Source organism: Pelecanus crispus, chromosome 1 (assembly GCF_030463565.1).
Source record: "Pelecanus crispus isolate bPelCri1 chromosome 1, bPelCri1.pri, whole genome shotgun sequence".
Classification (NCBI taxonomy): Eukaryota; Metazoa; Chordata; class Aves; order Pelecaniformes; family Pelecanidae; genus Pelecanus; species Pelecanus crispus.
In genome coordinates, this window is record NC_134643.1 from 165,304,739 (window position 1) to 165,319,483 (window position 14,745).

At 38.4% G+C, this 14,745-nt stretch overlaps 1 protein-coding gene across 1 annotated transcript in view; it reads right to left on the minus strand.

The window, feature by feature from the left end:
• Positions 1 to 1,200: 1,200 nt before the first annotated feature.
• The window catches only part of ITGBL1 (integrin subunit beta like 1), a 154,193-nt gene continuing 140,648 nt past the window's right edge, over positions 1,201 to 14,745 (minus strand). Inside the window, exons 9-11 of the mRNA XM_075724300.1 lie at positions 7,314 to 7,460; positions 2,796 to 2,909; positions 1,201 to 1,292 (exon numbers count right to left, since the gene is read on the minus strand). Coding sequence (XP_075580415.1) covers positions 1,201 to 1,292; positions 2,796 to 2,909; positions 7,314 to 7,460 — 353 coding nt within the window. The remainder of the gene's footprint in view (positions 1,293 to 2,795; positions 2,910 to 7,313; positions 7,461 to 14,745) is intronic.

The window sequence follows — 14,745 nt, forward strand, 5'->3', positions numbered from 1 at the left end:
CATTTCACCATTGGAAAATAAAAATAAAATTTTTGTTCATACCACTGCTTTGTTTGTATTTACTGTATTAAAACTTTAATTACTTTGTTGCCATTGTCTGAACATCTTTGGCTGAGACCAGGCTACTGCATAGAATAGCTGATTTTTCAAGTCCATTGACCTTCAGGCTCCCCACTTCTATAAAAGCAGTTAAATTCAATGAATACCATGTGTGACAGTGCAATCTGTTCCAAACAGTGATTTCTAATAGCATACAGAATTGTCATCCTGAAAGTTATTAGTATAACAAATTTTCATTTGCTTTACTTTTAAGAGGACTAGGCAACTGTACATACATAGAACAGTATGATAAAAGTACACGAGTTGCAGGATACATATTCAGAATAGGTAATCATACATCTATATCTTTATTAGTTTCATTCCTTATACTCCTATATGTTATGTATTTGAAAGTATCATGGTATGTAGACTAGATAACGAACTTACTGACACATTAACCACAGAAACTAAGAAGTTCTCTTGTGGACAAGGACCTGTTGAAACATTTTGGGTCTTCAGTCTATGGCTGTCAGGTAATTAGACTTCAGTTATAAAAATACAATTCTTTGTCCAAATAAAAAAATCATTAATATTTTGATAAGCTTCTTTACAGCTTCTCTCAATTTATGAGCTGGTGCATAATCAGGATTGTTAGAAAGGAAAAAGAGCCAAACAACATATTTGTCAAACACCATAAAATTAATCAAATTAATTATTTGACAAATATTCAACTAGTGCTACTCTTCTACAGGAATATTGTTCCATACTGATATGGAGAGGCAACAACCAAGTAAATAATGTTTAAAAAAAAGGCTTTCTTACACCTTTTCCAAAGATTGCTTAGGAAATAGGCATTATGGGTGCAATCTCAGTCTCACTGAATTTACCAAAAAACTCTGGAGAAGTTCCACAGGGCCAGTATTTTATGACTTCACCTTTTAGAGCTTGGACTGTCCTGCTCCCAAGGCATTTTTGGTTTTTTTTTCTTTTAGTTGTGTCGTGCATTTTAGGAGCAGGCCCTCAAATGAATGTTCTAAAGTATTTACACCCATGTATGTGTGCGTGCGTGCACACCCACACACTGCATACGTCTGATATTAAATGTTCTAGCAGCCTAAAGAAAAACAAACAAAAAACCTCCTCAGGCTTTGATGTCCTTTGTTAAGGGTATTCTCTGCCCAGCCAGATTTCACAAGCATTTCCATTCCATCCTTCCCAGCACTCACAGTTTCCACAGCTACAAACACCATTGCCTAGAACAGAATGAATAAAGGGGTATTATCATAATTGAAATGTACTACATTAAAATGTGTTTTATGGGAAGTAAAAAGCCATGCTAAAGTAGTTGCATTGTTCGTTTATTGTTCTCCACACCCCCTTTTTTTTTTTCTTTGGAAGGAACCAATTACTGCACCATCACATTAAGAAGCCACCCCAAACCTACACTTACAAAGTCTTAATAGCATTCTCTCAATAATTCCATCAGCGGAATTGCAAATATTGTAATCATGCCACCACTATTTGTACCCAGCTGTTGAGGCTCAGCGTTCACACTGTACCTCCAGGTACAAGGAAAAACAAGATTACTTTTAACTATTATGCAGAAAGAAAAAGACATAAAAAGTTACAAACAGAATAGCAATAAAAACACCAATTTGAACATGAAAAACTTTAAACTTAAATTCTCAGAAGTGCTGTACAAATAAATAATATCTCAGACTCATTATTAGATGAAAAATGTGTTGGCCCTATTTTGCAGTGGGGAAACATTAAGTACTGAGACCCATATTTTCATTTTATTTCAATATTTTTCATGACTCCTGGATGCTCAGCTTGAGATCTCTACAGCCTGGGTTTCCAATGTGAGCTCCTCTTCCTACTGACTTTAGGAAGCTCTGTGAATAGCCGCTGCAGCTGAAGATAAGGCTCCTGTTGCCTCTATACTGGCTGCTTGCCCCCAGAAAAGGACACTTGCTAATAGGGCTAGCTGGAAGACACAATTTACTACTGTCAGCCCTCCCACTCTCACTCTAATTGGCTTGCACATTTCCTCCGCATCTAATAATTGCTCAGCAAAGATTTTCTAAAATTAAGAATTGTTACAGGAAGGAGCCAGTGAATTAATTTAGCAATTCCCATGTTGCTTCTTGTCACTAGATTTGTCATGAGGGTTTGTTGGCAGCCTGCCCATTTCTAGCTGCATCTGCCACCTGAAGTCTCAGACAATGTTAAGGTGAAGCCACTTTAATCACTAGCCATCACGTCATAAGAAAAACTGTCAGGTATTTCAGCCTCCCACTGAGAATTGTCTGATTGCCAGGAAGCTCTGTTAATCCACAACAGCTATGCCTCTCACCTACCAAAGATCATCAGACAAGTGAATTTTGTCTATGACTTAAATGCATTATACACATAGAAAGTCCAGTAAGAGAACAAAAGTTAAAGAAATCTCAAGATCACAATGCTGACACTGTAGGTCCTTTGCCAAAAAGCAGTAACTTGTAGTGTATTACAGTGAAAACTCTTGATGGATTTCATATCTGGTTTACTTAAATTCATACTCAGGCTTTCAACTGTTGTTTTGAAACCTTAAGTTGATTATCACACTGCATGAAGAAACAATTATAGCAGGTTTGAATAACCAGCAAATGTACTTCCTCCATCAGTGGAGAAAGAAGAAGCTGGGCTTTGTCTAACTTAATTCCCATCAACAGTGTTTCTTTCATAGAGCAATTAAGTGTTAGCCTGTACTGCACCTGTGCAAATGAGACCGTCATGTTTGTCACAGTCTCTGTCATCGCATTCACAGAAATCACCCGAAATGTACCATTCCCGTGGTGAACAGATGCACTTTCCACAGTGGCAGGAACCTGAAATCACAAAAATTATTACTCGCAGTTAAAGAGCACTGGCATTTTCAGACTAGAAAATAACATCCCCAGACACACACGTGCACACATACACACATGCGCATATGCACAAAATTGCTGCCTAAGAAGCTATTGCATAAAAGAAAATAATCAAGCTAAAAGCTTTTTGAATAAAAGGATTCTTTTGGGGTGAGTTAGAGTATGGTGGGACATTACCACTAATGCTTTGATTCTGCTATTTCACTTAATCAGGACTCACATTTTGAAGGTTTCCTTTGGTTTCAGAGTCCTACAATCAGGGCTAGACTTCCCAGCAACAGTTCTTTTTTTTTTTTTTTTTTTACTATGAAAGCTCAGATTGTCCCTGACTCATTGTTACTGAAGGCAATAAAATCTTACCCAGGAAAAGAATGGCCCTCCTCAGCTAAAGCCTTTAGGGATGGATCCACAAAAGACCAGAGTTGCCTAAGACTAACATTTAGACCCCCAAAATCCTCATCACCACAAATGAAGCTGCTCCACCTCCCATGGAATTACTAAATATTTGCTCTGGGTTAGAAAGAGTTTGTGCACATAACAGCGGTTCAGCAGTTTGCACATTCCTGCAGAGTACCCCAATGCCCCTTGTTGGGACAAGCTGCTCTCCTCCTCCTCAGGGATGTCAGGTCGCACCCCCTCCCAGGCAAAGGATGGACTTCATGGTGACATTTGGGTGATGTTGTAACCCACCAAACACCAGAAACCTCCCTTTAAGGGAAGACTCAGAGACGTCCCTACCTTCAGGAGAAGGTTCATGGCTCTGAATCCTGGAAAGGGACAGTTGCCCCCCAGGCAATCATGTGTCGGTAAGCCTGTAGCCTGAGAAGGGTGTGAGAGGGGATTTTCTGTAACTAGAAATGCCACTAGGAGATGGGAATTCCTCCTGGCTGATTCCAACACCCAGCTGAAGAGAGATGGCTTTTACAGAGCCCATCCTCAGCTGCCTGACCCTATACAGAGTTCAGACACTTAAACGCCAAGGTGGGGCGCTTAGTAACTGCTGAGCAAAAATCCTTTTGTGGACCTAGCCCTAAGAACTGGTTACAGCACAAATCAATACAGAAATCTCAAGAACCAAATAAATGATAACAAAGAACACACACATAGTTTACAATTATGGGAGGTGGAGTTTAAAAAAAAAAAGTCACCAAAGAAGCTGTCGACCTTTAACAGAACATGGTTATAAATGAGTTAGATGCTTTTGAAAATCCTACCTTCTTGCAATATTTCCAGAATGATTCCAGTACAAGGTCACCAATGTGTTTAATGCAATATTAAAGAAAAACATATAGAAGGAAGCTCAGTTATGTCAGAATATAACCTAAACAGAATTCATGGGTTACTTAGCAGGATCTGAGCCAAAGTGTATAAAATTATGCTTTTCCATCTTTCCATTCCTTTCAGTGATGTCTGAATAAAATCCATAGTAAAAATCCAAATACACATTTAAAAAAAGAAAAGTGGATCTGTTGTTATCAACCAATTTTCCCTAGGTTTTTCCCATAAATATTGAAGTGTCTCTGATCACTGAAACTTAATTCTTTAAAACTTCAGAACAGCCTCAGCAGAATATCTAATTTTTTAGTTAAAAATGTAAGTAATTTAGTGTTTATTCTAAGGTGACAAAAATTAACTCATTGCCTAATTTTAGAGAAATGGTGTTTTAACTTGTAACGTATGGAATATGTAAATATATACAGGAAGAGCTAGTGATTGGAACATTTGGGGATGGGAGTATTTGGTTAAGCATCTACTTCTTCTGTGAGTTCTGAGCATTGCTTACTAAGCCATGGGCACAGAAAATACTGACATTCCCTACAAGGATGAAAAATGCCATTGTATAAAGAGGCAGTGGAGGAGAGCATACATATTGCATGGTTGCTGTATAAGAGATACACTAAGACATACTTGAGGGTAATTTAAACCGAATGTCTCTGTTTATACAAACTACAAGGTACTGACAGCTGCAAATAATGATGAATAGTATGAGAATTTTAGTGAAATTAAAGCAGTTAATAAGAGCATGACATTGTAAGAAACCTGAAGTGATTCTGCATAAACAAGCACTGATGCTGCTACTGAGGGATGCCCACGATGTTTAAAACTATTTTGCAGAAGATACAGCAAATTTAACATCAAGTCAACCAAGGAATATCAGGCCCCATAATGTAAAAGCTGTTAGGGAGAATGAATGTATCAAGTCTTTTCCCTGAACAGAGCATGCTGCTCTGGGAGGCTCCTCAGTTTAATTAAAATGAGTCTAATGAGTTGCAGGGTGTTCCCTGGGATCCCAGCCAGATCCTCTCGGATGGGATTTGGCTCATTACCTAGCCCGCGTCCTGCACCATTACAGTAGCCATCTGCAGTCCTACATTTACTGCCAGGGAGGCAGCAGCGTGGTGGGTGTTGCTGTTTTCCTTGGGAAGAGCTTTTACTACAGGTGGCATAGTCAGCGAGCCAAGATTTTGAAAACAGCCTAGGAATGTGGATGTCCAACTTTGCTTATATTAACAGAGTGTAATTTTCTGAAAGTGTTCAGCAGTTATCTGCTGAAAACCAAGACTCCTTAGAGTCTATTAAATCCTACGTACAGAAACTCAAGCTCCCTCAATCCATTACAGCACTTGCATATCTTGGCTATGTTTCCAGTAAAGATGGAATAACCACCATAATGTGCACAGGTTCAAAATTCCCTTTTATTTGACCAGTAACTGGTACTTATTGCTCAGTGTAATGAAACAGAAAGAACAATTTGTCATTTTGGCCTCTGGATAGTGCCGGTCACACTAGGTATGAACATCATTTTAAAGTATGGGTAGCCAGTAAGACATGATTTCCAGATACCTAGTTAAGCATCAAGAATAGATTTGCCTTAAAAAAAAAAAAAAAAAAAGAAAGAAAGAAAAAGAAAAAGAAAAAAACCTAAGCATAGAAACAAAAGTTACAAGTAACTAGACTGTCTTTGCCTGTGATCCCCATCCTGCTCAGAGAAGAGGCGGAAGATAGTAGCCTCCTTGGATGTTCACTGGCCACATACTTCTGGAAGTTATCTTATGTAGGTATTTCTCTGCTGGGACAAGCACTATGACCAGCTGTTCCCACAATAAAGCTGCTATAGCATCGGATTTGACACAGCTTTATTATATTGACTGTCCTCAGGGCAAAATTCCATCACATTGGAAGTTTACCTGTGCTTGGAGGCCAGAGAAACTAAAATAAAAAAAAAAAACACCAGTGTAGCTGAATATGGATTTAGGGTCAGGTTTGTAATTCCCACAGAAAGTAAATAAATAAATGTAATAACATAAATAATAATAAATAATAGTTTTAAATAAAGTAAATAAAATGGTGTAGTGGAGGAGAATTCTGACAAGTGATAATACAGATGGAAGAAGGCCAGGCTGGAAATCCCATTTAAATTTGCTTTGCACCGAAACAAAAGTTACCAAAGGGACAACTGGAAATCTGCCAGATGTAGAAGGCTCCTAATTTTTTTTCCAGCTAGCAGGTTTCTTCCCTGTCTGTGCAAGGGATATACGAACAGAGGAAATGGCACGTCCAGTCTGGAGTGGGTGCATTCTAGCCTCCAGCCAGTCCCACCACCCATTTTTTGTCTATTCTCTTTCAGACATATTATATACAAAAATAGGCTATTTGCACTATGGGGGAGATAAAAAGCCCTCTTTCCAGTAATGCAATTTGCTAGCCTGAAAGATTGCAAGGTAAGAACCTCAGAGAACAATTTCAGATAATTATCAAGATTTTCTAAATTTTATTCCTCCCTGTGGCAATTTTTTATAGCTGGACTGAAGCTGATGCAACCACCTGAATAAAAATTAGTAAATGAGAGAATTTGTGGGGTTCTGTCATGGGGGCTGCAGATGTCTACCTTTCCTTTGCTGCAGTGTTGGGGGGAGGAAGGGCATTAAGCATACAAAATGTTGCTGTTAAACACTCTTCTCCACTCACTGTTGCCTGAGATATTACATCTACCATATTGCCCACTGCAGTGTTACTGCAGGTAGTGCCCCTGTCCCTCAAACTGGATGGAGCTCTAACAGTAGGCTTATAATGTACAGCTGTTCAACGCAGACCATCAGATAAACACATGCAGGAAATTATATGCTATTAACAAATTGCAAAGGAAAGCAATGCTCCTAAACATGTACGGCTGTGGTGGGTGTTTGGCAAAATGGATGTTAAGTGCATTACGGAGCCAAATATAACATCCTTTTAATAATAGGTGCCTTTGAAAGAAAGGGTTACTAAACAACAACCCACTGCCACGCACAATAGTCTTCCAGAACATGATCATTTTCCTCTACTGGGGCACTGACATGGGGCAGCTCAGCTGCCAGTTCTTACCCTTCCCCGAGCATAATACGCCATCCGCTGACTCGCAGAGACTTCTGCTCTCCTCTTCCGTCATGTTGCACTTCCTTGAATGCTGGCATAACTTTCCAAACCACCCGTCCTGGCAAATGCATCGGCCGCATGAGCACATACCGTGGCCTGTAACGACACCAAGGCTGGTTATGAGCAAAACAAGCAGAAAGCAGTGACTGTGGTCACAACTGAGAACACCTTCAGACCTCTGCAGTGTGAATTGCATGCTATGGGGACACCATCCTGGGCCTTGAAAAGCAAGTCTTATGGCAACATGGCACCCTACAAAAAATTGAGTCAGACAATGGGACTTATGTCCAAAACAACCTCATAGACACCAGGGCCAAAGAGCATGGCATTGAGTGGGTATATCACATGCCCTATCATGCACCAGCCTCCGGGAAAATTGAACGATACAATGGGCTGTTAAAGACTACCCTGAGAGCAATGGGTATTGGGACATTCAAACATCGGGATACACATTTAGCAAAAGCCACCTGGTTAGTCAACACTAGGGGATCTGCCAATCGAGCTGGCCCTGCCCCATCGAAACTTTTACGTGCTGTAGGAGATAAAGTCCCTGTAGTGCATGTAAAAATATGCTGGGGAAGACAGTCTGAGTTACTCCCCCCTCAGGCAAAGGCAAACTCATTCATGGGATTGCTTTTGCTTAAGGACCTGGGTGCACTTGGTGGGTGATGCAAAAGGATGGGAAAGTTGAATGTGTACCTCAAGGGGATTTGAATAATAAGGATGAAAATAGCCAATGAACTGAATTGTATGATGTTAATTTCTATATAATACTGTATGTCATCTCTTCTATGGTTGCTATATGCCACATCAACAGTATTACAGTTAAGAATCACCCAGATTAATGAAGAATGAACTTTGATGAAACCAAGCAAAGTGCAGAAATGATAGAACCAGAACTGGCTTCAGCATGCAACAATCCAACACCGCACACCATCTCTTCCCTGAAAGACTGTTACGACAGACGGAGCCCAAAGTCATGGACTAAATGAACCCAATGGACATTTTAGAGGGATGGCCCGTAGATGAAGGGAGTGATATGGTGTGTATATATCAAGACAGGGGAAGTGGTGGTGATTAATTGGAACATATCGGAAAGGGTAGGACCTGGGCATGATGTAGATGGCATCGAATAAACTGTCCTGGTTTTGGCTGGGATAGAGTTAATTTTCTTCCTAGTAGCTGGCATAGTGCTGTGTTTTGGATTTAGTATCAGAATAATGCTGATAACACACTGATGTTTTAGTTGTTGCTAAGTAGCATTTACACTAGTCAGGGACTTTTTCAGCTTCCCGTGTTCTGCCAGGTGAACAAGCAGCTGGAGGGGGCACAGCCAAGCCAGTTGATCCAAACTGGCCAAAGGCATGTTCCGTACCATATGATGTCATGCTCAGTATATAAACTAGGGGGAGTTGGCCGGGGGGCAGCGATTGCTGCTCAGGGAATGGCTGGACATCGGTCGACAGGTGGTGAGCAGTTGTATCACTTGGGTTTTTTCCCCTGGGTTTTGTTTCTCTCTCTGCTTGTTCTCCTTTCATCACAATTTTATTATTGTTGTTGTTGTTGTTGTTATTATTACTATTATATTTTCATTATTAAACTGTTCTTATCTCAACCCACAAATTTTCTTACTTTTGCCCTTCTGATTAGCTCCCCCATCCCACCATCGGGGAAGGTGAGCAAGCAGCTGTGTGGTGCTTGGTTGCCAACAGAGGCTAAAACACAACATCACCCTAACAACATCTTGTACTCTTCTGCGTCTGTTCTCCAGACATAGCTATCCCAGATCAGCAGTTCAAAAGGTTTGACACTTTCACTCCTGATACCATAGTGAAATGCTGAGGGAGGAGCAGGAAGGAGGAAGAGACCAGAGAATTCTCCTGAGCACACACATAATACGACCCCAAGGCAAGACTTTGGAGAAGAATGGGCAGGCTATCCTGGTGGGATCTCTCCAGAGGGACAAATAGATTTCAATTCCCAGATTGAGACAAGAAGCTTGAATGAGAGGGAAGATGGACAGGCAGAAGAATACAATAGGGAGGACATACGTATCAAAAGATGATTAATAATAAGGGGGAAAAACAGGGGGAAATGAAAGGACAGAAAGAAAAGAGGAATGAGAAAAAAATATAAAATAGAGGGCAAGTGGAGACGAATAGACTCTGACATGTTAGGGAAAGAAGGACAGGTAATGACAAGTGAGGGGAAGGTCAAAGAAACACTAGAACATGGGTCAAAGATAGAGCCTGGAAGCTATAATCGATGCTTAAAAACAGGAGGGAGGGGAAAAAAAAAAGATTAAACAGAATTTTTGAGAATTATTTGTACAAAGATTAATAAAAAAAGAAAATAAGTTGAATAGTAAACTGAGGGGAAAATCTGGCCAGGAAGAAGTGAAAAGTGACAAGAAATGCAGACAAGAGCACAGAAATGGAAAATAGAAAAAAAAAAAAAGTCTCCCAGCCAGAATTTCAGTTTTCAACCTCAAATAATATTTCTGCAGCAGAGAAGATCATTCCTTAGCTAATCAGTTTGCTGGGCTTAAGAGAAGCAAATTATACATACCAGTGACTGTTGTCCTATCCTACTTGCTATGTAGGGCAAGGGAGTGGAAATGAGGGGACTGAGATAATTTGGGAGCTTGGGCTGAGAAGAAGGGAACAAGCAGTAGGAGTATCTGGCAAAGCATTGAGCTGTAGGATTCAGAAAAGCAAACCAGCAATTTTGCTTTTCTAATTTGTAGACTTCTCATGAGGCAACAGTGCAACTTGACATTGTAAACTGGGAGACAGCACTGGTAGAAGCTGAAGGAGAGATAAACCTTGTAGTTTGCTATAAAGTGGAATTCCTTGTTTTACTGATGGTCAAATGTTTTACTAATTTAAATTAGAAAATATTGGAAGCTCCAAAGTCTTGGAGCTGTCACTTACAGCAACGTAAATGTTCAGAATAATTTTTGTACCCCAGACTGTGTATTGATCTTTTTTTTTAAATCTTATTACCTATACAGCCTTAAATGCTCACTAACAGTGACACAGTCTTATTATGACAGTATTCCTCCCCACTTCTGCAAGTGACATTCAGCAATTACAAATTTACATATACGCATTTAACATATCAAATATTACAAATTGATAATTAGCAAGAAGAGAAGCTTGATGCTACTTAAGCTTCTGTTTTAGACTGGGAAACAAGAACAACTATACGACAAACCAAAATACAAGAGGTAGAAAACAAGCATATATACTTTCCCATATGCTCCTTCCAGGTAGCTGGCATGCAGTTGTCTACATTAACTTACTATAGCTAAGCTTCTGTCAGAGCATTTTTACCTGCCTTATTTTTTTTTTCTTAGTAACATATAGATTAGATTTGAGAATAGCTCAACCACTGAAGAGCAAAATATACAACTGGATGTCAGTGTTGGAAAATTATTTGTGGAGATACAAATAGTTGTACTCATTTCAGCAACAAATAGTAAGAAATCCATGCTGATTTCATGGAGAAAATAATTTTGTATCATTTTTCTTGTACAGTCATTATGATTTATAGAATGCAGAGAATAATCATGTCTGTAAAGCCTTTACACAAGTCAAATAAGAAGATAATGAATAATCTATTAATTTACAGCAGAGGTTACAGTTTACTACTTAAAGTTTTGACATGCATTTTTCTGAGATGACAATTCCTCTCCTCCTTTATGCCATATAAATCCTCAAGACATAAAAGATTCTTTTATCTCAAGTAATCCATTTTACCAAAACAATATTTACTCCTAGTTGACACCAGCTTGGGCAGCTGCAGCTCTTTGGATGCCTCATCCATCTGGGTGGTGAGTATGCAAGTGCTTAGCCCAATGCCTGTTAACTCTTAGCTGTCTTCTGTGTGTGGTAGCTTATGACTAGCTGCTTTACATGGTTCAGTTGTGTATATCCTCCTTGCAGAGGCTCTATGCATTTGTCTGAAGATGTCCAAACAAGCTGACCGAAAGGAAGGGCCAAAACATTATAAGCAATTTCTTTCAGTTGAATGTAATATTCAAATTACATTCAAAGTGTCCCAGTTTCATTCCAATGAATCCTAGACTCTCAAAATTATGAGCAAGAGCAGCAACAAAAAGGTGCTGCTCTTGCTCACAGCTCGTTTTAGATCTGAATATAATTCCCTTCATAGAGGAGTATAAAATTCAAGAATACAGCAATCATAGAGCAAAGAGGAAAAGTAAAATCTCTAACTGAAGAAGTCCAGCCCAACTGAATTGGCTAACATGATAAAATACTGATTTAACTATTCAGATTAAGCAGATTTACTGGAAAGTGTTGGTCTCTCATCAATTCAGATTTAACATAAAACACTTAAAATCACAAACAAGTTGCATATTGCAATGGTTCTGAGACTATAGAACTTCATTCATAAAAATCTATGCTAATGAACATTTAAATAGAAAACAGAATGTTTTAAACATTAATCTCCAATCAGGAAGAAAGACTGTGATGGGGGAGAGGCAAAAGAGAGAAAAAGATGATGTTAAAGATATTGTCACTTTGTTTAGAATTATCAATAAATCCAATAACCACAAGATTTAAATGTGAAATATGACTTCAGCAACAAAGAAAGCTGTGACAGATTACAAGCAGAGGTCCATTATAACCCAAATGAATCCAAATCAAACCAGACCCCAGGATGAATTATTTCTTACCATGCCTGGAAATAAAACTGTGTGGCTGTGGGGAACTTCAGTTTAGGACTACTCATGCAACCATTCTCAGAGTACCCCAAAAAACTGCATGATAAATTTCGAATACAAAAGGCACCACTACGTGGGAATGTCAGCATGATGAAAAAGGTGAAGCAATCGTTGAAGAGGCAGCTGGTTCATATTTGTAGACTAACTGATTATAACCAGATGATGTTCAAAAATGTTCAAGAAACGGGTAGATGTGGCACTTCGGGACATGGTTTAGTCTAGTCTACCCTTGATTGGTTTAGTGTGGACTTGGTAGTGTAGGTTAATGGTTGGACTGGATGATCTTAAAGGTCTTTTCCAACCTAAACGATTCTATGATTCTATGTTCACAAAGGGCAAACAGGCCAGCCCCAAACAAAATTTGGCACCTCAGAACAAGTTTCTCAAACTAATATAATATAATAAATACATAATAAAGTCAATATTAACCAGAAATAGGGGAAAGAAATCTTCAGCTATAAAAATATGAATTTGACTGTCCTGTATGAAAAATTTATCTGATAGTCCAACAACATTTTTCCACAGTAAGAAAAAAGTCCACCCGGGTCTAATGGTGGAGAGATGCTACGAGTTAAGAATGAGAAGACTGTACAGCCAAAGAAAGAAAGATGAAATAGATAGCAACCAATACAAATGAGAAATTTTGTTGTGAATAGAACAAACATAATAGGGAAAAAAAAAGAAAAGAAAAAAACAGACCCAAAATTCTATAACTGGATGAAAAATAAGTTTTAAAAGTGTACTAGGAATATGAAAAATCTCAACATAATGCAGGATCCCTGATTTAGAACAATACAGTAAATGAAACAAATATTTCTCTCTGTATTTAAATAGAAACAGGATGTTTCTATTTTTTTATTACAGGACTATGATAAAGAACTTTCCGTTATATTATTAACATAAGAGAATATTAAACAACATCTATCTGGGAGAAATATTTATAAGAAAGACAGCTTCATTAACTTGCCCAAATATGCTAAAAGAGTTGGTAAAAACTTTACTGGATCACTGACTTTTAATTTTATTTTTATTTTTATTGAATAGCAGGAGAATGCCATAAGACTGGAACAGTTATGACAACTGCAGTTAGAGAAACCTAATGTAAATATGAAGCAAAATATGGATTGTCTATTATATTTTCATAATAGGTTGCCTGATATTGTCCAAGTCTAATAAAGGTGGACTCTGGCTCCAGTCTGAGCAATACAACAGGCAGGCAGCTCAGTAAAAATGTCAAGTGAAACACTGCAGTGAAAAGGGCTAATTCCATCCTCCAGTGTATAGAACAGTAGACAATCAAGTAGGAACAGAAATGAGTAGGAAAGATTAGACCATTGATGAGATGGACATTAAAGTCCTGCAACTCACTGTGATATCCATGTTTAAAGAGATTTTGAAAAACTTGGAAGAGTCCCAAAAAGTTCCAAAGAAAGAATTCAAAGGGCAGAGAAAATGGCTTGTTGAAAGAACTTCAAAAATCTGTATCTGCTTAGCCTATTGAAAAAAAAAAAAAAGGCTAAGAAGTGTTTCAACAGGATCTGAACTACCTTCTTTGAAGGTACTAGAATGGGGATGCTCAAACTACTGGAGAAAGACAAAGCAAGACCCAGAGAGAAATGCTGATACTGTCAAATTCATTTGAGAAATGAAACAGCATTTCAAGCAAGGATGATGACTATTGGAACAAACTTTCTAGTGATGTTGGCATGGGCTGCACGTATCTTAGAGTCTTTAGAGCATGGCCTTCTCAGAGACAGGCTTTAGGTGCACATAGTACACAGACTTCAACATAGGGGAAGCCTGGCTATAGTGTAATGACTATTTGTAGCCTAATATACAAGGTTCAACATATAAGCCCCTTTTGGCTTTGCAAATTAATATCTATTAGTCAACTTAAATGTTGATGCATTCCTTTACTGCTTATTTCAACAGAAAGAGTCAATTAAAATGCTTTTTGCAAACCTAAATCATATTTTATGCTATCTGAAAAGCTAAACAAACTATGTTCTCTGTGCATCTATGTGAAGTCTCAACTTTTCATACACCTGCACAAATGTCTGGGTGACCAGGACAGAAATCTGTAGTGTGTTTAAGAGAAAAATTAGGAAAGTAAAATTAGCTAAGTAAAACCAAATTAGTTTAATACAGAATATACCATGGACATTAATACCTGTACTGGCTACATTAGTCACTCGCGTATCTAATTCAACACCTACCTATCCTTTTGAATTTATCTGTTGCTGCCCCTGGATGTGCCTCAGAGCTAGGATGAAGTAGTTAAGTGCAAGGACACAGGCACTGAATCATTAACTTTCTACTTAGTGTGGTCAAAATAAAATCCTAATTCACACTAGCTTTATGCCAGGTAGACTCTGACTTCTCCACTACCTAATATAGTCATTTGCACTTGTTTTAGCACCAGTTTTACCCAGTAAGCATGTGCTTGAACATTTTTTCCCCAGGAGATTCAATTGCATTTTTCAATAACAAATACCATAATCAAAATTCTCTATAGTATAAAAATGTCTAGTGAATTCTGTAACAATTATATGTATTTCAGATTCCTCAGTCAAAAGAACGTGGTCCCTGCTCTGAAGACTTTTCAATAGAAAAGATGAAAAACCTGTTGGG